Source organism: Aedes albopictus, chromosome 3 (genome assembly GCF_035046485.1).
Source record: "Aedes albopictus strain Foshan chromosome 3, AalbF5, whole genome shotgun sequence".
NCBI lineage: Eukaryota > Metazoa > Arthropoda > Insecta > Diptera > Culicidae > Aedes > Aedes albopictus.
The window spans coordinates 324,713,051-324,737,707 of record NC_085138.1 but is presented as its reverse complement, the minus strand read 5'-3'; the positions used below and the strand labels follow the sequence as shown (position 1 = coordinate 324,737,707).

The 24,657-nt window shown below is 39.0% G+C and overlaps 1 protein-coding gene across 1 annotated transcript in view; it reads right to left on the bottom strand.

The window, feature by feature from the left end:
* Positions 1 to 24,657, bottom strand: part of LOC109401161 (formin-like protein) — a gene marked incomplete at its 3' end in the record, with an annotated part of 264,398 nt that overhangs the window by 5,455 nt on the left and 234,286 nt on the right. Inside the window, 5 exon segments of the mRNA XM_062842861.1 lie at positions 2,164 to 2,265; positions 2,344 to 2,796; positions 2,862 to 3,154; positions 5,907 to 7,671; positions 19,891 to 19,977. Coding sequence (XP_062698845.1) covers positions 2,164 to 2,265; positions 2,344 to 2,796; positions 2,862 to 3,154; positions 5,907 to 7,671; positions 19,891 to 19,977 — 2,700 coding nt within the window.

Here is a 24,657-nt window from a genome sequence, read left to right as displayed (position 1 = left end):
TCGTATGCCGGAGGAACGGGGGTATGCTAAAACCATTTTCAGTAGAGAACCAGGAAAGGGTAGTCGGATTCGTGGTAGGCCGCGCACACGTTGACTTTTCACAGTCCAGGAAGACCTACAGTACTCTAAATAAACGTCCAGGGTGACTGGAGGTGATTTCCCCAGGTCCGAGATCAGTAGAGACGAATGCTTCTTTCGGCGTAGACACATCCATCTCTACGAGTTGTAGCCCATCAAGTACATAACAATTTATATCAGTGTTCATTACGTCCAGTAATTTTAGTAGATTATACACGTTACTCTGTATAGCTTTATCGGATACGACTACTGTTGCGAGTGTAAATCTAAACCCCTTCTACTCCTCGGAGTAGTTTGATGGATCAGGAACATCCCAAACAAATTTTGAAATGTTTCGTACCATTCCAATGGGGTCATAAATTACAGTTGGTATCAGTTCACACTGGAAATGTTCTACTGTACAGCTGTACACTGTCAGGGCCTAAACTTCTAAAAAAAAGTTAGGTAAAGACAGCTTGGACGACCCTGAATGTCTCAAAAGTATATAACAATTTATGTCAATCATCAAGTTCAGTGTTTTTTGTTGATTATGCTATGTTATTCTGTATAGCGGATAAGACTACTGTTACTAGTATAGATCTGAGATTCTGAACTCCAAGTTAGTTTGGATGACCTGCATTATCCTAATAACGTCAACTGGTGACTTCAGAGTTCCCAAGAGATTCCCGGACTGCATGTAGTAGATTATATAATGTTACAATTTGTTGCTAAAGCGAACAAAGTTGCTGCTGTTGTGAATTTCAGAACAGTTTGTAACCTCTAGAATATCCCATTCAGATACGTATGAATGTAAACCATATTCAAAATCAGCATTGAACGCTACTAGTGCATCAATTATTTTGTTTTCCAAACTTCTTTGTGTTCAGGGTGTTCTAGGATGTCAATCATGTTTCAAACTCATTCACTCATATTATTCCCAAATAGCGGAGTAGGTAGGCAACAATTTTGTTGAAGACAGAGTTCACTTTTATCGATTGTGTGATTTGTTTACAGCCATTTTTCATTTAGTGTCATCTTCGACCCCTCCGGCCCAAAAGGTGAAGGTGGGATATAGTATGAGTATATGTGTATTATTTTTCTTTTCAGTACAACACGATTTTTTTTATATTTTTGGCTTATCGTAAAATCTGTTTTCCATATCTGAAAAGTTTTTGATGTCTTCTGAAGCATATTTGTATTTCAAAAATATCATGATCATCATCATCATAATAAAAAATTGATATTCTATTTACCTTTCAGATGTCATTGTCTCTATTTTTTTGTTTTTTTTTTACCCTACACTCAGTTTCTCTTGTATTAAATCTCAAAAAATGTACACATGTTATTTTTCCCCATACGTTGTGAAAGAGTTTAGGGCAATTGAATACACTCTAATCTTTTTTTCCTAAGAGGCTGCACAGACTGAACACATTACTCACACAGACAACAGTCACCACAAAGAACACCCAGAGGCCCAGTTATGAAGTGTCCGTTTGCTATGAAATTTCCACCAACTAGAGCGGGAATCGAACCCACACTCCGAAGCTTACGATACGCCTAGGCGACTGATGCCGCCAACCGCATACCCACAAAGCCCAAAACAAAATAAAAAAAAAAAATAATTGAGGGGGTTAGAAGCAAAGGGGTATAAGTGACAAAAACCATGTTTCGAGTAAATGAGGTTTAAAGTTTTTCACCAATTTTTCATCCCATACAAAATGTATGGAGTTTCAAAATCGACCCAATTTTTTTCGATTTATTGTATTTTTTCTAATAATCGTAAAAATAATCTTAAAAAAGTTCCTGAAAGCTTGAAATCTGAAGAATTTTTTGATATGCTCAACTCACAATCGACAAAATGGTCATTTACACTTCTTCGATTCTGGACCCCTCAATTCATCAGTAATCTCAAAATTTGAAAATATTTTTGTTTCATAAAATGGGTTTTCCGGGAAAGCCAATCAAAAAAAAAAAAAATCAAAGACTAAAATCTTAAAAAACCGCGAAAAAAATTGTCGTTCAAAACACGTTTAAATCGATTTTAGATGATTTAAAAATATATTTAGAAACTTGGGTTTTAGAGGGTTGACAGAAAAAAAAACTTACCTTGAAAGCTCTTACAAATCGGACTAGTAGCGAAAAGAATGCATTGGCATCGGCATTTCTGGACGATTCGCCGAAGTATTCGATGCACTCTTTGAACGAATCCTGTGAATTAAAAGACAAAAAAACGCAAACCCATTTAACAATCTTCAAGCGTTAACTTCCAGACCTGAACATGATTACCTGCGCAGTTTTGCAGTCCGTTCGAATTTTCTTCAACTTCTCCTCGGAATTGTTGAGGAAATCCCGCAGCACATGGTTCTGGGTGCCCTTCCCCCGTAGGTCAGCCTCCTTCCGGACCGATTCCATGCCCTTTTCCAGCTCGTTCACGTCCGAGATCAGAATCTCGAGCGAAACCTGGGCTGCCTTGTCGATGCAGAACAGCTCCGAGTCGAAGTTCATCAGTTCGGGGAACTTTTGCCGTACGGTTGCCACGATGTAGTGCATCAGGCTCATCCGCTTGTCGTTGGATTTGGTGTCCAGCAGGGTGTCTAAACTTTGCAGCTTGAAGCCGTAAGCCGGGCCTCGTTTGCTGCTGTTTAGATAGTTACCGAACGCCAGGATGACCTCAAGCACCGAGCGGAACTTTTTCGACGATTTGATCGAGGACGAGGCGGAGATGATGGCGTAGATTTGCTATGGACGAGTTGAAAATCCCATTGAAATGTGTGAATTAATGCCTCAGAAATAGACAAACTTACCGGATTGATGAGGTGCAAACTGTCGAAGAAGTTTCCGATGTAGTTCATGATCGACAGTTTGGACGAGATCCGCTCCACCTTGGTCAGCTGCAGCATGAACTTGTCCTCCTCGCTCAGCAGGTTCAGATCCTTCTTCTCTATCACATATTCCTTGTACATCTTCTGCTCCTGGTCGGTGGGGACCATCTTCTGGAGCAGTTCGACGTTTTCCAGCGACAGCTGCTTGAGATCCAGGTTGTTGATCGCCTTGATGACAATATCGACGGGCATTTCCAGCTTGCGGCGAGAGATTGCTGAAGGGGGGAAGGATATGGATAATCAGTATGCTGGCTTCTAGCTTTTTTTTTCCTCCCCTGTTGGGGAAATTAAGCCACTGCGTCCAATTTCTGGCTTCTAGCTTAGCAAATATACCAAGATCAGGAAAAAAGGAAGAACAATCTGATGGTATAAATTGAGCATGAAATATCAGGGGGATTTCAAAGACGTTTCAGGCGTTTCATAGAGTTTCAGGAGATTTCAGAGAGGTTCCCTTGGGTTTGAGTTGAGCTCAAGAGTGAGTTTCAGGGGGGTTTCAAAGGCATTTCAAGGGCGTTTCAGGAGGTTTCAGAGGGATTCCCGAATATTTTAGGGGGTTGCACCGGTTTTCAAGAGACCTCCATAGTGACATTCAGGGGGTTTCAGAGGCATTTCAAGGTGTTTCATGGGATTTCAGAGGGTCTCAGAATGCTTCTCGGGGATCTTAGCGGGCGTCACAGGGATTCGCATTAGCTCCAGAGGTAGTTTCAGGTGTTTTAGAGGTGTTAAAAAACGTTTCAAGGCCTTTGGAGGCGTTTCAGGGCGTTTTATGGGGTTTCAGAGATTTCTGATGGTTTTATTGGCCTGCACAGGCTTTCAGGTGACTTAGTTCAAGGGATTTTAGAGGCGTTTCAAGGATTTTGGCGTTTTAGGTGATTTCAGAGGCAGGGACGGCATCCGCACTGAAAATATGCACAATGCAGCTCATTTTCATGTGAAAACTATGCACACTTGCACACACGCTGAGGAGCATGCCATCCCTGAGGTTTCTTGAGTAATATTTTAGGAATTTTTTTTTTGAGCCAAGTTTTGCAAAAAAATATTTTTAAACATGTGAGCCTGCCATGAATTCAGTGAGACTATTGTGTGTGTAGGTTATGCAATTTGTTTTGCAATATTTATTCATAACATTCATTGTCACATTAAATTCATGAAACCCTCACATTTTTTCGAGATTGTTCTAAAACTCTTTTTGATGTTCATGGTGGCTCCAGCGAGGAAATGTTATTAATAATTATATTTATATATCTTTGGTGATTTATTTTCAAAATAATTATTATTGTTTATGGTGGCTCCAAAGAGGAGTTGTAATTGTAAACTACGATTGAGTTGTTTAACAATTAAAAATTGCAATTTTCTATAGCTTGTTCAAAAAGGGCTTTTTTCTGAGTATACCACAATTTATTGTTCTAATATCTTTGTTCTGACAGCCAAAAAAACAAAACTGTTTTAATTTCCGTGCATAGAATGACAGTTTAATTGATAAAATGACAGTTTGTCCGAACAAAAAAAAATCATATATCATATATAAACTTTAAATGCATTTTCAAAATAGTTCCCGCCCGGCCACTAAAAAAGATGAAATTTCGGATTTCGAATAATTTTTCAGCATAGCCTTTGAATAGGAAATAGTTTCAATAACGCTGCACAGTAAGCCTTCAATGCTTGTAATGCATTTCCGATACACTGCCCATGTTCGCATAGTCGACGTAACCACCATTGACAAAGTCAGCATACACAAGCTAATATCTGATGCAATTCTGGAGTTAGTCGATTCTATCATTTCCAGGATTCTTTCAATGAATGGCTGAGTATGGGTAGACTAAACTAGACTAGAGATCTTGAATATGGGATAATCTGGGTACCCCTAATGAACACACTTATAAATACAATTCGTCTTTAGAACCTGAGTTTTGACAAAAAAAAATAGCTATAATTAAGTGAGCTTACCACGAGTTCAATGAGTATTCTAGGAGTGATGAAATTTGTTTTACAACGTTTTTATTCTTAATATTTATTGTCTCATTAAATTCAAGGAGTTAATGTTATTCTTAATTATAATTCAAGCCTAACTATACCAAACACCGTATCTAACAAAATCTACGAACGGAGAAAATCGAAGGGGAAGTTGTTCCCATAGCAACTCATACATTGTGCACATCAGAAACGTGAAAAATCTGGGTATTTTTTCACAAATCATTCCCAAAGGTAAGTAATACGAGTAGTTCTTAACGAAATTCAGCGCCTCAATGTGAAAATTTCTCTTTTGTTTACATGTGTTACATACGGTGTTTGCTAAAGTTAGGCTTGAATTATACTCCTTTGTAGATTTTTTCAAAACTTGTTTATGGTGGCTCCAGAGAGGAATTAAGCGGCCCAGAATCAAAGGGGTGTGAGTGACCATTTTGTTGATTTTGAGCTGAGCATATCATAAAATTCTTCAGATTTCAAGCTTTCAAGAACTTTTAAAGATTCTTTCTACGATGATTGGAAAAATTACAATAAATCATAGAAAATTGAATTGATTTTGAAACTCCATACATTTTGTAAGGGATGAAAAATTGGTCAAAAACTTTAAATCTTATTTACTCGAAAGTGGGTTTTTGTCACTTATACCCCTTTGCTTCTAATCTCCTCAATTGTAATTGTTAATTACAATTATAAATGTATTTCCTCTTTAGAGCCACCATAAGCAATGACAAAATGTGAGGTTTGTAACAAATTTGACTTGGTGTTGTTTTTTTTTTGTTTTTACCTAATAAATCATATATTTTTATCCACTCAGCTCGAAGATCATCCGAAGAAAGATCGAAATGTGCAATTAACGCAATTTTGCCCAAAATACAGATGGGCCTGACTTGCGATTCACAATAGTTTTGTACTTACTCTTTTCTGATTACGGAATTCGTCTTTTAGTCCCTTATAAAAAAAACCTAATAGTAATTATACATAACAGCTGAAGCTACTCACCAATATTTCTTAACCTCGTGTGCTCGAGCAGCGAAATGTGCTCCGGCTTCTTGAACCGCTTGCTGGGGAATGTCGAAAGCCCGTCCATGTCGCAGCTGCCATTCGTCAGCGGTCCACCCATACCGATCTTGAACCGTTCCTCGAAGTCGATAAAGTCGATCTGCCGGTGGAGCTTCTCGTCGTCCAGCTCGTTGAAGATGGTACCTCGGACCTGGTTCGGCTTCAGGGCGACCCAGTTGAGCGTTGGCAGTTTGTACTTGGTTTGCACTTTGCGTTTGATGGTCATGTTACCGTCGGTGCAGTGCATCTGTCCGGCTCCCATGCCCATGAATCCACCGGGACCAGCCGGTGGAGGTGGAATGAATGCAGGGGGTTTCGGAGGTGCTCGTGGGGCATCCCCGTTGAGGTTGGGCGCTGGCGGGCAGGGTGGTGGAGGAGGTGTAGGTGCCACTGGGGGTGCTGGTGGGGCTGGAGGAGCTGGGGGTGGCGGAATGGGTGGTGCGGCTTTGTCTCCTCCACCGTTGCTCGTGGGACTGAGCTCGGAGAGTTTTCCGCCGTTGGCGAGCATGTTCGATACGTCCGCTATCGAAGTTCCCTTCGGTAGGGTTTTGGTGAGATTCTCCAACTCCAGTAGCATCGATTGGCGACTTTTGGATTCTTGTTCGTGTTGTTTGAGTGCTCGTTTTAGCTTCGCAATTTCCTCTTCAACAACTCGTAGTTTGTTGCAGAGGTCGTCTCGTTCGGCACGCGTTTGACTTAGTTCCGATTCAAGTTCCCCAATTTTGAACAGTGCTTCCCGTTCGATTTCACTAGCCTGGTCCAAGGCACGACCCAGTTCGTCCTCCAGTTCGTTTACCCTCTCGAGGGCGGCAGTCTTCGTTTCGCTATCTTCCATCAAGGCGGCCACGTCGAACACATTGTCCAAATATGCGGATATTTGAACATGAAGCTCCTCCGATTCTGTTAACCTCAGCTTCTCCAAATATTCGTCTAACCCTAGCGCAGTAAACTCGTACTGCAGATGCACCCTGTAGTTCATGTCCTCCACGGAATGTACAACGATATTTACAAATTGCATACACGCAACCATAAAATCTATATTGAACAGCTCGTAGTTCATGAAGTACTCCATCAGCGTCTGAAAGCGACGCTGCTCGGAGCAGACCTTCTTAAAGTTATCGAATGCCGATAGAATGATTTCGTGGCCACCCTTCACCAGACATATCGCTGCCAACAGTTCTAGGACCAAGGCCTTAGTCCTTAGTGATTTGTGTATTAAACTTAACGCTATACAATTGATCGCTTCCCGATGCTGAATCACCATGTTAAAACCATACTTATTATTCATAATTGCTCGCATGCACATTATACAGACGTGAATATCGTCCGTCGTCAGGCCCATATTCAGCTTGGCGATGTGCCGCGACCTCCGCTTTATACTGGGACTATCCATCATATCGCCTAGACCAGGCCTCATGAAACCATTCGTGCTGCCCAGTTTGTGGTTCGTTTCGTTGCTTCCGTACGACGCTATGGTCGTATCCTTGGGATTAAGGCCTTCGTCCGATTCGGACTTGGCCTCCTGTATTCGTTGCTCGTGGCGCATCATCGCCAGCCGAAAGCTGAGGTAGTCGATGAGTGCGTCTAGGCCTTGATTTTCGTCGTCTAGGAATTCTTTCACCCACTCGATGTGGTTTGTGCGGAGTGATATTTCCAAGTCTCGAAGGACTTGCGTCGAGGTGGATTCGCCGACCATTTTTCGTTTCTGGAGAAGGAGAAAAGAACAGGATGGTCATTAGTTTGGAATCTTATGTAGATTCAAATATAATTATTTTCGGCTAAAATTTTATTTCATGTATAGTGTACAATAAAAAGGTATTTCCCTTTTTTTTTTCTTTATTATTCAGATTTATTATCATGATTTCGGATGTTATTTTTTCATAAGTGGAAATAGAGAGTAACGTAACGTGGGGTAGATCACCTTAGAATGCTCCGTTTTGGCGTTTCAAAGACTTTCCTCTGGATCCACTTCTATGGGTTATGCAGTTTGTTCTGCAATGTTTTTCTTCATAACATTACATTTATTGTTTTATTAAGTCCATGGAAACCTTACATTTTTGGAGATTTTTTTTCTTCAAAACTTTTGTCATTTAGCTCAATAGAGGAATTGTAATCTATATAAATAAAAATGGAATGGTATTTATCACGAATAGGCTCGGAAACGGGCCAACGGATCACCATACTTTCAGTGTTTCATTCGTACAGGGCTCCGACGTGTTCGTACGAAAATATAATTGTGAAAATCGACCGGGAACGCACCGAAAACGAAAAAGTTTTAAATTCCTTTTTCCGGGACATTGTTCTACAGAGCTTCATGTCAAAAAACACAGTAGGCAGGCAGAACAACGTTTGCCGGGACAGCTAGTTGATAACTACAATTCAAATTGAAATTCCTCTCGAAATAACAAAAAGGTTCGGTAAATAAATCTACAATATTGTGAGCTTTTTATGAATTCAATAAGATTATAATGGTGATACAATTTGATTTGAACGTATTTATTCATAACATTTGGCCGGAACAAATCTCATTTTCTACTATTGTCACTTTGCTCGTATACTTGCCAAGAAGGGGATGATAAATAATAAATGTATTTGATGAAAAATTACTAATACAATTAGGCAAAATCGGATTTGTTAAGAAATTTTATCGACGACTCTAATTTAACTTTCAAATTTCTAAATTTCCTAAATAATTAATTTGTGTCCCTTCTCAAAATATAGAATTCCGGCAAAAAAAAATACGAGGGGGGGGGGGGCGGGGGTAGTGACATAACAGAAAATCGAAATTTGTGTCTGCCTTGCCTCATAAATTGACATGGATTCCTCACATTTTTAAATCATTATTTTTAAATAATTAGAGAACCGTCAAACGGATCTGGCTGAAAATGTTACTCAATGTTAACTGTGCGAAACCGAGCATCAAGTTACATTTTCAGCCAGATACGTGAGAAAATTTGAGCTGTGTGCTTTAAATACCTTGTCCTTAAACACTTGTTATTTTTATGGTGGCTCCAGAGAGGAGTTATAATTATAAATTACAATTATAATTGCAATTCCTCTATAGAGCCACCATACACAACAAGATTATTGCAAAAAAACGTTGTTATTTATTCCATGTATTTTTGTGTAGTCCGATGTTTTATAGAGGACATGTTAGTGTAGAATTAGGTCATGTTAAAATACTCGTTAATATAAACAAAAAAATAATGGACTTTATTTTATTTCGTAACACCATGTTTATATCGAAATATCAACAGGCACCAGAAAAAAAATGAAAACATTGTTTTTAAACGAATTGGACAGATAACTGATATGAAACGTTGAGTCAGACTATCACGCCGAGGACCTGGAATCGAATCCCACTCCCGACAAACTCGCAAAATGTGAGTTATTCCTTCGGAAGGGAAGTAAAGCGTGGGTCCCGAGATGAACGAGCCTAGGGCTAAAAATTGTCGTTAATGCAGATAAAAAAAAGTTTAGTGTTAGTTTTAGTTCAGTCTGTGCATTCTCTGGTTGAAGACGGTGTAGTGTTAACAAACAGTATCGGACAATAAAAATACACCAAAGTCGTTCTCCCATACAAACTAGTCAACTTTAGATTGCCATATCTCAGTTATATCTAACCGATTTGTTTTATTTTCCAGTGAAAAATTAGAAAATATTTAAATTTTTAAAAACTGTTGAAAAAGTTCAGTGATAACTTTTGTTACTAAAGCTACAGATGGGTTGAATTTTGACAATAAAATGCATCAAAACAAAAATTGGTATACACTGAAACCTCCATTTAAGTCGATGCATGGCTGATCGAAAATAATTTTTACTGTACAGGCAATGACTAAACTATACAATTTTATAATTTTTGACCAATCCCCTTTGTCATGCAAAGTGTTAAAAAATATAAAAGTCTATAGTTTTGTCATTACCTGCATGGTAAAAAATATTTTCGATCAGCCATGCATCGACTTAAATGGAGGTTTTAGTGTAGTAAAAAATGGTTACGTCATATCATGTTGGTGTCTTCGGCAAATACATTTCTTGTGTGATGACGAATAAATTTGCTAACGAGACCAACACAATTGGCTTCTTTAGCGTTGTTGAGATAATTTCATATTCTGAATCTGCATGCCAAACTGAGCCGAAATCCAAATTTTCATGAATTTTTATGCCCGGGAACCTATTTAAAAATCAGTTTGAAGTTTGTACGGGAACGATTTGTCAAATCACCCCTCGTCGCATTTTGTACTGGGCGGAGCTGTCAAGCAGTTGCCCAGCTGTCAAAAGGTGATATTAAAAAATTTCTTTGAAATTGATTTTAGGTACCAAAATATAGTTCTAAAAATCTGAAAAAACTCACAGTGACTCAGAAAAAGGTGCTCTTTCGTATAAAATCAAAAAATCAATACAATTTTCTTAATTTAAAAACCCAATTGAACTTCAACATTTTTTGTTCTACATTTTTTTGTCTAGGTGCATTTTTATTGTCCAAATTCAATCTATCTGTAACTTTTGTATCAATAGTTTCCTGCGAACCTTTTCAATAATGTTGAAAAATTTAAATGTTTGGTAGTTTTTTATAGAGAAATAACAATCGGTTCAGAAATAACTGAGATATGGCAATCTAAAGTTGACTAGTTTGTATTTGCAAAACGGCTTTGGTGCATTTTTATTGTCCGATATTATATTTATTATATGAAAGGCGTAATTGACAAAATACGTTGTTTTTCTGGAAACGACAAAGTTTTTATTTAATAACTCAATAGTCTATTCTTTTCCAATGCCACATGTTTCACTGTCAAGACGATCCATTTCATCCGGTTTAAACGAAATGGATCCAAGCCTAATCCATTCATCACGTTTCCTGTACCTAGTGTGATCCGATCCCACCCGATCCGATTACCATTCCTCAAGATCAATGATGCACACCATGATTGAATGAATGCGAATGGGTCAACCTTCCGCCGTTCGCTAGTGTTCACGTTCCGGCCCGGTCATTTGTCCATGTAATAAAACACCAACCGTTACCAATTGCTGATATATGTAGTGCAACATGCGATCAAAATACACTTTCGTATCAATAACCACACGGACGTTATAGCATGATCTAGATCTGGACAAATGCACGCAGGATGCGGGCTGGACGCAATTTAACACACTTGGGATTGATCAGTACTGACCGACCATCCAGTCAGTGTTGAGTATAAGCAATCAATCTTCTCATCTGCTCTGAGGAATGGGGCGATGGAGAGGATAGGGCTCGGCTCACACTTGATGGCTGACTGTAGTTTGGATTTTCTCTCGCTCCATTTGAATCCATGAAATCAATGAAGATTAATGTTAAATGCAGAGTAGGTACTCGGCGTGCATCTATTCAGTAGAGCTGCAGTGTAGTTCACAATCGATAGAATTGATTTACAGTTCGAAAACACTTTGTTGTTTGCAATTGATTGAATGATATTTACGATCAAAACATATAGAATTGGACAACTGAACTCACAATAGAATAAACCGCTTTTGCCCTACTTTACTGCAACAGTGCGAGATTCATTGGTTCCTGAAAATTCAATCAATTCGATACCATAAATCCCACAAATGGTTTCCTTTTGCTTGTTTTAAAAAGCGATGAAAAATAAAAATTCGAGAAAAAATAGTTAGAAGCATTTGACTATCCTGGGCTAAAGGCAAATTTTGAGGCTTGAAGTCAGCTTCCTACCTAGATGTTTGGAATATTGAAGTTCTATACTTATAACATGGATCCGCGCAATGCATGGACAAAATTTCATTCAAATTAAACAATATACACGGAGAGACGAAACTACCCAAAAGTGAGTTCTTTCCACCCAACTTCGGGGTTGCGTGCGTCAAGCCAATTTTGAGTTGATGGAATCGATGTTTTTGTTGGGTTGTTCCCGCTTGCTTCCATGTGAAAAAAATACCTAATTTTAAGTTTTTTCCACCCAACCGAAATTTTGACTAGGTTGTATTCACTCAAATTTGAGTACTGTGCTAGAAACTCAGTGTTGGCTTGACGCACGGAACTGCAAAAGTTGGGTTGTTTCTCTCTTCACTCTCTGACAACAATAGAAAGAGCGCATGAAAAGGGAGATGAAAAAGAACTCAAAATTGAGTTTAAAAGTACCTAATTTTGAGTTTTTCAGTTTCTCCGTGTAGAGTCAAAAATGGATCGTATGCTTTTTACCGAATGGCTAAAAAAAGGAAAAAAGTTATTAAGTAAATTAACTCTTGATGTCATCGACCAAAAGTTTGGGGTCACCCCTCAATGTGTATCAGCCAAAAGTTTGGGGTCACCTTCGTAAAACATGGCAAAGTGATTTGCTGATATCTTCATCATCTATAGTTCAATTTTAATTCTTTATGGCTCATTTCAAAGATAATGAACTAAATTTACGTTTGATGTCTTTAATTTAACATTTTCAACGATTTTTAAAGATAAAAATGTTATGTGAAGTTAACACATTTCATCACATTTAAAAAAATGAGGCAATTTTACGTTAAGTTTTTTATGTAAATTTTAACAAATATGTGCGGTTCAATGTTTATGCGGTAAGTATCATTCATTAGGGGTACTCACTTCACAGATTAAATTGCTGCGTAAGCCATGATTTTCTGCTTATTTGAAATGTTTCATGATTTTGCGTATGAAACAATCAAAGATTGCCTTGGTGATCACGACGTTTAATCAGTTCAATCAGTTTACGCTGTTAAGTGAATTCCCCTATTATCTTTCAAATAAGCCAAGGAGAATTAAAATTGAATGAAAGATGACAAAGATATCAACAAATTACTGTTCCATGTTTTACGATAGTGACCCCAAACTTTTGGCCGATACATCCTTTTGAGGGGTGACCCCAAACTTTTGGTCGATGACATCAAGAGTTAATTTACCTAATAACTTTTTTCCTAGATTTTTTAGCAAAGTTCTGTAAAAAGTAGTTGACAGCTAATAGAAAATAGATTATATTACCGCTTTCATATTAGAATTTGGTCGACTCAATTTCCAGCGACACTGCCGTAAGTTTATTATCATTTTTTTAGAAAATTTGTCAACTTTGGGTTAAGTTTACATACAAATATTTTTGTAAAAGTTACCTTGACTTATTATCTCTTGAATGAGACCTGGGGTTTTGAATTCGGTCACAAATTGGCGAAGATATGGGCCTAAAACATGACATGTTTTTGAGGAGGTGACCCCAAACTTTTGATCGGGAGTGTATGTGGAAAACTTCAGTATGAATCAAACCTCCGAAGAGCGCAAAGCGATGCGACGTTTGTGAAAAAAAGTTATTAAGCCTTACCCGATCGATAAAATGACGATGATCCTTACATGTTAAACAGCGTTGCCATACTGTTCGGAGTTTAGTCAATAACTATTTCCACTTGCCTTAGATCGCTTTGCGGTCTTCGGAGGGTTGTTTTCTCGTAAAAAATCCAACAGAAACCATTCATCGCTTTATTTTTAGAGGGTTAGGGGCAACCTGTGGCGATTTTTCTTTGAAAAAGTGATTTTCCATATAGTAAATTGTAGAAAAATGTATAGAAAGCTATACAACAACCTTTCAGGTGAGCTTCGAGGAGAGTTCAGAGGAATTCCGGAGGCGTTTCAGGGTGTTTGAGGTGCAAAATGCAACCTGGGATTGCAATCATTGAGCTTCAAGACGTCAGTGGGAGACGTTTCAAAGTGTTTCAGGGCATTTTACAGGGGGTTACACAGATTTTCTGGCGAGCTGCAAAGGCGTTTCAGATGGTTTCAGGATGGCTTCAATACGTATCTTTCAGGAGTACATAAGGAAAAATCCAGAGAGGTATCAAAGTGTTTCGGGGCGTGTCAGGCTTTGTCAGGATGTGCTTATGGGGATATCAAGAATTGTAAGACGTTTCAGACTGATCACGCTTATAGATTCGATGACGTATACTCGAGAGAGTTTTTGGAAAAATAATTGAACTCATCACTTGATAGATCATACCTACTTGATGCTGTGTAGATGTGACGAAGTTACACCTCGAATTTTCAAGAGCACACATCTGATGAACCAAATGTCGGTTCGCGCTGAAAAGTTGATCGATTGGTCACCACCAGCGGGTAACCAATCAATCAACTTTTCAGCGCAAACCGATATTCGGTTCTTCAGGCTTGTGCTCTTGAAAATTCAAGGTGTGGATTCGTGATATCTTGACCATAGAGACAACAAGGTCCCATTTCAGATGGCAAATATTTGGCCAAAAAAGCCCAAATAAAACCAAAACGCAACGTGAACCATGTCAATCTTGGATAAATAGTGGACTGGCAAATATCTGTCCATGAATTAGCAGACAGGAAAGTTAAGTGAATTTCGAAACCTAGTGTTACGTGATTACGTAATAATAATAGTGTCTCCAGTTAGCCTACAGATTTTTGAGCATCTGTACAGATTGCGTTTATATGAAATACAGATTTTCCATTTGTATGGAATACAGATTTTTCACCTAAATTTTGTATGGGATACAGAAAACTATCTGGCATCGCTGGTGCAGAGGTTCCCAAACTTTTTGCTACCGCGGCGCCTTTTAAAATTTTCAAAAATGTCGCGGCGCACCATTCATTCATTTCATTTATTTAGTTAACAGTTAGTCGTGTCGCACCAACAACTTTTACAAAGATCAGGTATCAGAAGGTCGGCTCCAGAGGCACGTTATCCTCCATTTGGGACATTTGTGCCATCGCCATACATATGAGCCTATTTCATCATTTACCTGAGGGAGAATGGGACAAGGGATGGGAATTGGGAAAGGGAAAGGTGATGAAATAGAAAGGGGTGCCCTAGAAGAGAGAATGAACGCATAAGCGCAACGAGAGCTCATAGCTCATACCACAACGGGGTTAATCAGTGCCCTGAAAAGGACACTGTAAATCGCATAAGCGTAAAAAGAGCCTATAGCTCATTGGAGGTAGCTTGCGACGTCATGCGACTTTCAATATGACATAGAAAGGCACGTCATCAAAAGCATCCTCAATATTCAAGAAATCACCCAAGCAAAAACTACGTTTGAGCGAGTGCTTTCTTGAAAACGTATACAACTTTATGTAAAAGAGTCACTGTGGACATCCCAAATTGGGAGACATCTGAGTTCACATGAACAGGCATGTTAGCCAGACGAACATCACAGATGTGATAATCGACAATGCGTTTCGAGCATTTCAGAAAGAACGACGTAACCAGATAAATCTGGAACTTATTCCTTCTTTATACAACGCACGCACCCTTTCGGGATAAAACTACAGAGTAATTTCATGCCATGAAAATACCCAATAGAAAACTACAAGAGTTCAAAACATGTTTGAAAAACTCAAATCCCTCTGGAGAAAAATAGGATAAAGCCCCATTTGCTCCAGGAGATTTGAAGTGAGCAAAGCTTTTTAGTGCTCACTAAATCGATTCTATAGCTACAATCCTCGGGGTAGAAGCTAAAAATTCGTAGCTATACAAAAGACTGGTTTATCCGAAGATATTTAGAACTTGAACAGGTCCGAGTTCCATTCAGGAATACCTCTTCCGGTCTGCACAGACCGCAGAGGACAAGCTTCTTTCAAAGCAGTAGCTATGGTATACCACAATGAAGGGTGTTGTAATAACAAAACCATAATGAAACTCTCTTGGAGTAGCAATGGAAACGAGTTATCCATAAAATGTGATCGCAACCAATTATTACAGGTTCCCTAGCTTGTTGAGCAGGGACGCCTGAATACGCAAAGTTTGCGAAGAAACACTCCAAAGTGCAAAAAGGTCAAATGGAGAGTCCTCATCTGACACATGCCAATCAGTCAACTCATGACAAATTCTGCTCATGCAGAGTTGGGTTAGGTGCAATTCTATGTTAAGTTAACCATGAACTGTACTACCTAAGTATTCCATCAAACTGAACCCAACTAACATTTTCAGCGCTATAAGCTTCAGTCATTTGCTTTCTGTTGTGTAACCATCGAGTAAAAGCAGTCAACGCTGAATAAAAGGAAAGCTAGTCAAATATAAATTATAAGCTAATACACGACTGCAAAACAAGCACCAAACAGCTACCAAACTCGGTTTTCAGAAATCCATTGCTTGTCACTGGGGCTGCCTTTACTCCACCCTATTCCAACTCCGGGAGATTTCCCGGAAGATGTGAAAACTTGAACACATCGAATAGGAGTCCCCACTAACAAAACAGCTGCTACTATACAGTACAATTCATTATACTTACAAATCCCCAAACCAGCAGCGCTTTAAAGGCCGTTATACGCTTTCATTACGGCTAGAAGCTGTAATAAAGAAACTGTTGGTTTACCAACACGGCTTGTCGGATATAAACATTATTGTCAAAACAAACTTTAAGCGGGATATATAGCTACTACACAAATTCTTTACAGCTATCCATGTATGTGCTGTGAAATTATTTGGGTTGCTTTTATTGCACTATAATTCAATGCCGGAAGATTTGCCGGAAGATGTGCAAATCGAGTAAGAGTCCCAGCCACTACAACAGCTGCTTTTATACAGTACGTTTTGTAATGTTGCCAAAACACAAAACAGCAGCGCTTCGTAGCCGTTTAAAGAACACTCTTTCAGCTAGAAGCTATGAAGAAGAATCTGTTGGCGCAATCACACAGCTTGTTCAATGTAAACATTATTGCGTTTGACGTTTCGCAAGCTTTTGCAGCAAGATGAAGTTGGGTAAGGTTTCTTGTGGCACAATTATGAAGCCTTGTCTGGAGTAAAACAAAACGGGTTATTTTCTATGTTATTTATATATAGCAGTGTGGCAGCGAGGACATCATCGGGACCAGTGGATACGCAGATCGGGAGTTCGATTCCAAGTAGCGGCAAGTACTTTAATTATTCAATTTTAAAAGTGATAATTCCAGTTCCACATGTATTGCGTCACGGTATCCATAACCTAATTATATTCAATCGTTTAATTTGGGGATGCCGTAAAACTATTATTTAACAACTGCGAAAAGGCTGAAAAAGCGCCTTCTCAAGATGTTATTCAGTTAGTGGTTACATAGGAGCCGAGAAAAGAGCTATGACTAGGTGGCCTAGAAGCTGATCGCACAGCATGTACAAGCTGATTAAGTTCGCCAGATTCATTGGTATAGGGCTTGCATAGAAGCTTCCATCCATATGTACAACACAGTAACTCAGCATCAAGCCGTATTAAGGACGCTTTGTTGACGTTTACATTCACAATAAATGTTAGTTGGGAAGCATCTCAAATCAATGTTTGAGCTACTTCAGATGCCAAATATCAGCGAAAAGATGCTGAAAACAAGAGCTTGCTTGAAGGCATCCATAAGGAAAGGTTGAAACATACTGTTAACGTTATTCTAAAATAGAGCATGCTCGAGGCACGACAGTTCATGTATAATGAAAAAAGCAAAGCTGGGTTCACAAGGTAACCTAAACAGAAGTTACCCTACGAAAATGAACTTTTTGAAGTAGATCCACTTGGGCTACATACGCTTTTTACGCTGAAAATTGATCTGAGGTTTCCTTGCCGTAGCCACTACCCAAACTAGACAGAATTACACTCTTCACAATTACAGCACAAAAAGGAAACATCAACGACGAACCAAATCGTGGTCAATTGGGTTTTTAAATTAAGAAAAAATCAATGATTTTATATTTTTAAATGAAAGAGCACCTTTTTCTGAGCCACTATGATTTTTTTCAGAATTTTAGAACTTTATTTTGATACCTAAAATCAATATCAAAGATTTTTTTTCAAATCGCCTTTTGACAGCTGGGCAACTGTTTGACAGCTCCACCCAGTACAAAAAAACGACGAGGGGTGATTCATCAAATCGCTCCCATACAAACTTCAAATTGATTTTTAAATAGGTTCCCGGGCACCAAAATTCATGAAAATTTGGATTTCGGCCCAGTTTGGCATGTAGATTCAGAATATGGAATTATCTCAACACCGTTAAAGAAGCCAATTGAAAAACGCCAATGGCGAAAACGCATTAAGCGAACCCATATAGGCAGTAATGTAAGCTAATTAACAACATTTGAATAACCCCGCCCTTATTTAGCCTCAAATTTGAGACTTAAGAAGGGCAACTGATTATCTCGGAGAAACGCAAGGTCCACTGCACCATTGCTCCGGTTAGCGCAGTAAGGGCGTAATACTGTGGAGGACGCCCTAATTCTCCACAGGCTCCGTTTGTGGTTAGGTTTTTATTAGACCCCCCTAACCATTCATTCTTTGGCACGGTAAGCATAAAGCCGCATAACACCATGAATTAGGGGTCACCTGTTTAAGTGGACTCTTACCACTGGATAAGGCGGTCCGTAGTGTTATTCTTAGCCAATTGAGACAACCGCTACCGACACTACACAGCTATCTAGGCTGATCGGGAAAAGAAGTTAACATTGATGGTCAACTTCCAAGCGAACCCGAACAGCCGCGGAAGTCGTGGCGCACCAACAACTTTTACAAAGATGGTCGGCGGTGAGTAAAACCGGACCATGCGTTTTTCAATGATTTTGGGAAAATCTCGGGAAAAATGTCCTGCAAGCACTTGCGATATCAAGTCAAGAACGTTATTTTCTTATATACTTTATTTTTTCTATAATGAAACTTGGAAACATCTGCATCAAAGTAACGCTGAAAAGCTCAACTCTGCCGAATTCCATTGCTTATATTTGCCTGTCCAAAAATTCAGCTAGTCTTCTCTGATTGAACAGCGACCAGTTTCAATCAAAAATATCAAATAAAAATCGCGAAAAAATCTTTTTTGCAATTTCTCATCGTTTACCTCACGCAAATCTGACAGGAAATGGCCTACTTTCCCACACCAAATTAACAGTGCTGTAATGGTTCATTACAACACTGATTTGCGTTGCGTAATGAACCATTACAGCACTGTTTTCAGTTTTGATCAACTTCTTGATGCTTTCTGAACGCAGTTTTGAAAAATTGTGACAACTGCACAGTATAATCTGTTGATCCTTAACATGGCTATGAACATCAGTGTGCAGTTTGATGAAAAAGTTTTGTTTAAAACTATCCTCAAGGGTAATTTATGACATTGCAAAAAACGTTGTACGCAACTCGGTGCAGAACTCGATTTTTCCAGCACTCGTCGTAATTATCCAACTCGGCAAGCCTCGTTGGATAAATGTACGACTCGTGCTGTAAAAATCGTCATTCTGCACCTTGTTGCGTAAACTACTATTATATAATGTTTTCTTAGAATCTAAAAAATGGGTTCCTAAAATGTATATTTTTTTATAGAAAAATGACTTGACGATTCACAGAACTTAACAAAAATTTTAAATTTCTTCGCGATTGCAATGCAAAATCTTCAAACTTGTAAAATAAAGTGGTAATACCTTCAAATTTTAACTAGAATTGCCAGAATTTTGGAAATTCAAAAATTTTGTCCACGAGGATATTAGAAATAACATTCGTAGAACATACGATGATTTCGCAATATTTATTTTTAACTGAAAATTTGGAAAGACGAAAGCCCTTTTTGAGCGACTTTCGTTCGAAGACTTCTTCAAAAAGGCAAGACTTTGGAATGTAAAAAAAAATCTGTGAAGCGACACTAGTTTTACTAAGCAAAACAAAAACAGCAAACAGAGATTTCGCGTTTTGAATAATAAGAGTTTGTTCTTTTCATTTTGGCTTAAGAGCCTGCGGCGCACCTGAGAAATGTTCACGGCACACCAGGGCGCCGCGGCGCACAGTTTGGGAAGTACTGGCATAGTGTATCATTGTTCTTACCTCACAATATACAAATTCATGCAATGGCAGGCAAAGAAAGCCCTTCAATTAATAACTGTGGAAATGCTCAATGAACACTAAGTTGAAGCGAGGCAGGCCAAGTCCCAGTGGGGACGTCGAGCCATAAAGAAGAAGAAGAATATTACGTTATACTTACTCGATGACTTCGCGAAGCTTTCGGATCTAGATAGGTTCGTAGTTTGGTGAGATAATGGGCTGGAGGATCCTTTGCGTGTACCATTTCCTGAAAAAAATCAAGCGAAAAATGGAATTTTAGTTTATTGCATTGCGAAAAACATAATACCGCTACGAGTAGGTTAACGGGTTTCTGAGTAGCCCATGAGTAACACCATTTCCCATCGGATTCGAAATGATAAAGTGGTATCGCGTACCCCCGTCTTCCACGAATAACGATATGCGGGATGTTTTATTTATGAACTTGTGCCCTCCATTCGGGATCCGAGTACGAGTACGAGTACATATATGCATTTATGCCGTTCATATCATTACTACGCGCCGAATAGCGGCAGAATCGCTAAAAATAAAACTGTATGTATGTGATGTAATAGTTCATCACATTGTGTTATTTTAGATTCAGCGGTCGGTAGCCGTTGATGAGCTGGCAATAGCAGCAATGGCACTCTTATCGGGCACAATCATCGTTGTTATTCACTTTCGTTTCAGTTCGTAGGAGGAGTGTGCGGTATTGCCGCCTCTAGCTACTAGCCAGGCACATGAATGTAAGTACAAGCGGGCGATAAATGCATCAAGTACAACTAATCACGAGTGGTATGGCATACAAGACGGTGCAACGACGACGGCATGGCGGTGGCAACCGGCAGTTACAGTAGGTAACTCCGTGCTCTAGCATTATTACATCGTGGGAGTATGCGGTTAAGAAGCTGTCTGTCACAGGGATGGGAACACTCACTTGCAAAGAATTACTCTCACTTGCTATTTTCTCAACTCAGAAGCGTGCATTCAAAAAACGATGTATGGACGACTTTTGCCTTGTAGTTTTGTCTCAAACTTTGTCGAATACAGTAGGGGTCGGTCACGAATCCCAAAGTCGTGACAGAGCTTTGAAAGCGACTCTCCACGAGGTGAGTGTAAATTACATTCACCTCGTGGAGAGTTGCCGTCACAGCTCACTCACGAATTCGGTATGCGTGTGCGACCCCTACTCTATTCGGCAAACCTTTAGACAAAATCACAAGGCAAAAGTCGTCCATACATCGTTTTTTGATTGCACGCTTCTGAGCTGAGAAAACTGCAAGTGAGTGTAACTCTTTGCAAGTGAGTGTTCCCATCCTTGGTCTGTCATGCATGTTGCGCAGAGATAACGTTATCAAAGTCGGACGTGTCTGATTGACGTATCGGCTGTATTATGCGTGTACGAACGCATAACAAAGCTACTTTATGCATTTCTTGTAAGATTAAGATGCAGTGGGTCAGGTCACGACGACGATGCATCTTTTTTGGAAATGGTGATACAAGGTGGTGTTGTTTGTATTGTAGGATTTCAGAGAGATAGGCAAGACTTGCCGGTATGTTTGACCTTGAGGACCATTCATGAAATCAGAAATGCTAAGTATCTCGGGAAAGTTCCGTAGGTATGACTGAGAATTCACAAATAATGTAAAAAATTCGCAAAGTATCAGGGTAATTCGCCAATTGTTGAACACTACCCAAATGTTGAACAGTTTTTGAAAATAACTTAAATAAAATAAATTTAACTTAAGTAGTTTTCCATCAACGTAAACGTAAGATCTAGATCCGTATACATGGTTGTCATGATATTGCTCCAAAAAAGTTACAAAATTATACATATTTTACGTCAAAAATATCGATTGAAAATTTTGTGCCGCTGATGACACGAAAACTGCACAATTCTTAAGATTAATTTTAAAAAAATGCTGTTACGAAATAAGCTTTGCTGGCAAATCGACCACAAATATCAAAGTCACACCATAGTTACAATAACTGGAAGGACAGTTTAACATAGTTTAAAATCACATTTTCATTGTAATTTCATTTGAAAAAAATATTTTTCTTATCACACTATCATTATGCAGCTAGGATCCAATTGTTGAACACCCTACGATGTTAGCATGACTGCCAGATTTTTTTTTCACTTCACCTTTTTCAGGAGCGATCCACGGGTTTTCAAAGTATTTCAGTGTCGTTCCAGGGGTATTTTAGGGAGTTGACTGGGTCCCATAGGTTTCCAGGGGTATTTCAGGGGATTTCGAAGGCGTTCTTTTCTTCTGTCATTTTCGCTTCTAGTCAAATTTTTTCAGACATTTTTTTTGCATTTGGTTCTGTTTAAAACGGTTTTCAGTCCACTAGAGCTCTCTTCAAATGGGAAGCGATTCCTTGGGAACGTCCGTAAATTACGCCATGCTTTGAGGGAGGTGAGCTGAGAGGAGTTCAGCAAAGTGTGACGACCCGTACAAAAAGCAGAGGTCCCATGGGAAGATTCAAATATTACGTCCATGGTTTTTCGGGATTTCTAGACCCCCCTCCCCCCTCTGTCACGCAATTTTCCTATACCCAATACACGTACTGTCACACTTTTCTAGACCCCCCCCCCTCCCTCAAATGTTGGACGTAATTTTTGAACGTTCCCCATACAAAAAGTGTGACATAGGAGGAGGGGGCTAAAATGGACAATTATTGCGTGACGTACTTTATGAACGCTCCCTCATTTGAATGAATTGTCGCTCAAATGACTAACTGGGAGCAAAACACGGAAAAACACGGAAAAAAATCCGCCAGTGAAAAAATATTGAATGTCGGGTCAAAGTCGGATCAAATTTTATCAAATATTGGACCACTGTTGGACCCACATCGGATAACTGTTGAGTCTATGTTGGGTTTGGTGCCCAAAATAAAAACAGGTGAATGATAGGTTTAGGTCGGGTTATACGTCATCAACTACGAACAAAGCTTCAACCGTTCAACAATTAGCGAGAATCGTCCAACATTAGGATGAGCAAGCTTAAGGAAGCGTTCAACATTTGGGTTACAGACTTCCCATACAAATGTTCTATTTTCTCTTAGAAAATGGAATTTAACGGAATACAAATCCAATGGGCAGTATAAGGAATAAGTAGATCTAGACGTTCACTGGATATTTTTCAACTAAAGTGGAATTATGACGGAAAAACAAACGAAAACAAAAATGCCAGTACTAACCGTTCAACAATTGGCGAATTACCCTATCATGATTTTTTGCCAAATGGACATGTGCTATTCTAACTTGGATGGTTGAAATTATTCGAATGACACAACCCTACGTGCAATCCCCATTGCAATAATGAAGAGTAATTTTCCAATTACTTCTGAATTCTTTGTTTGGCTCAATCAGCAAAGCGTAACCCTAATACCGTGGCATAAGGCACTAGCTGAAAGCATCGAGCGAACGGAGATATGTATACAAACTGCACATAATTAATTGTTGGCTGTCTAATTTCCAGCTGAACTTCATTACGCATCCATTGGTAACGGTTGGATGATGGATGGTGATGTAACTAAACACCACCGCACCAATCGGCTTGCTGCTGTTACTACGAAGGTATGTCCACATTAGCACCGACTGCACACACTGTTGTTGAACGCAAATAGATACAAAAAGAATTTCTTCACGCGGTACAAATGAAGATGCGGTAGGTTTATTAGAATAATTATGGGCCAATTTATTCGCGGGTCTTATTTGGTATAATAGTAGGAATTCTAATAACCTACTTTTTGGTTTGAGTGTGCTTGGCAAAAAGCAGTTTGAATGACCCAGGGGTCAGTTATATCATGGTAAGGGCCCATATAGCCAAAGCCAAAGCGCAAGCATTGAGCAAAACTATGTCGAGGGTGTCCGGGTTTGATCCTAGATACTGTGTAAAAATGTCGACTTCCTTAGTATCATCGGACCTGTCACACGATACAGGTCGGACTCGATTATCCGGGTGACTCCAAAATTATTTCACCCCGGATAATCGAATCACCCGGATAATCGAGCCATGCTTCTTTTCTTTTATTTTTGATGTTCTTCAATAAAAAAATGTTCGTTAAACATGGGAGTTAACATACTTGACGTTGTTGTGCCTAAACTCAACGTCTGGTATTATTATAACTATGTTTTTTTGAAAATGAAATTTTTGCTGAAAAATGTGAAAAAATAAAACAATTTTCTAATAGGCTAAATCCTATTTACAGGTATTGTATTTGATGTTTATCACGATTTTTACATATGGTAATCTAAAAATTCCTAAACAAAGCAAAATTAAACTTTTCCCCGGATAATCGAGCCATTTTTGCCGGATAATCGAGCCCCGGATAATCGGGCCCCGGGTTAATTGAATCCCCGGATAATCGAGTCCGACCTGTATATGTATGCAAAATAATCTATTTCGTTTTCTATAACCAATGCTCCGATAAGGCTGAATTTTTTACTGCAACTCGCTAAAATCTTATATTTTAAATGAACGTTGAAAAAGAATTTTTCAATTGTTTTTTTTTTCTCGTTTAAAACATTACTTCGCTTCAATTTTTCCTCTAAATTTTGCAAAATTTTAAGGAGTTTATCCCGTTTACTTGTGAAAAAGCAGTTGTGATGGGGAGCTCGGTCGATTCGTGTTTTACAATGGGAAAAGTGAAAAAGTAACGCGATCATGTGGCAGTTGCGATAGGGAGCTCGGTCGGTTCGTGTTTTACGATGGGGTTGCGATCATCTGACGAGATGGAATTGGATGAGATCATTCTGATTTTTTCTTTATAGAAGGAGTGGAGGTAATTTTGCCAATACGGATTCATGAAACTCCTTTAAAACCATATAGAGTGCCGTAATATCTACAAATTTATCCTGCAGCTCTTATATTGACTTTATGTTGAAGCAATAAAAATGTTAAAAGAATGTCATTGAAGCGCA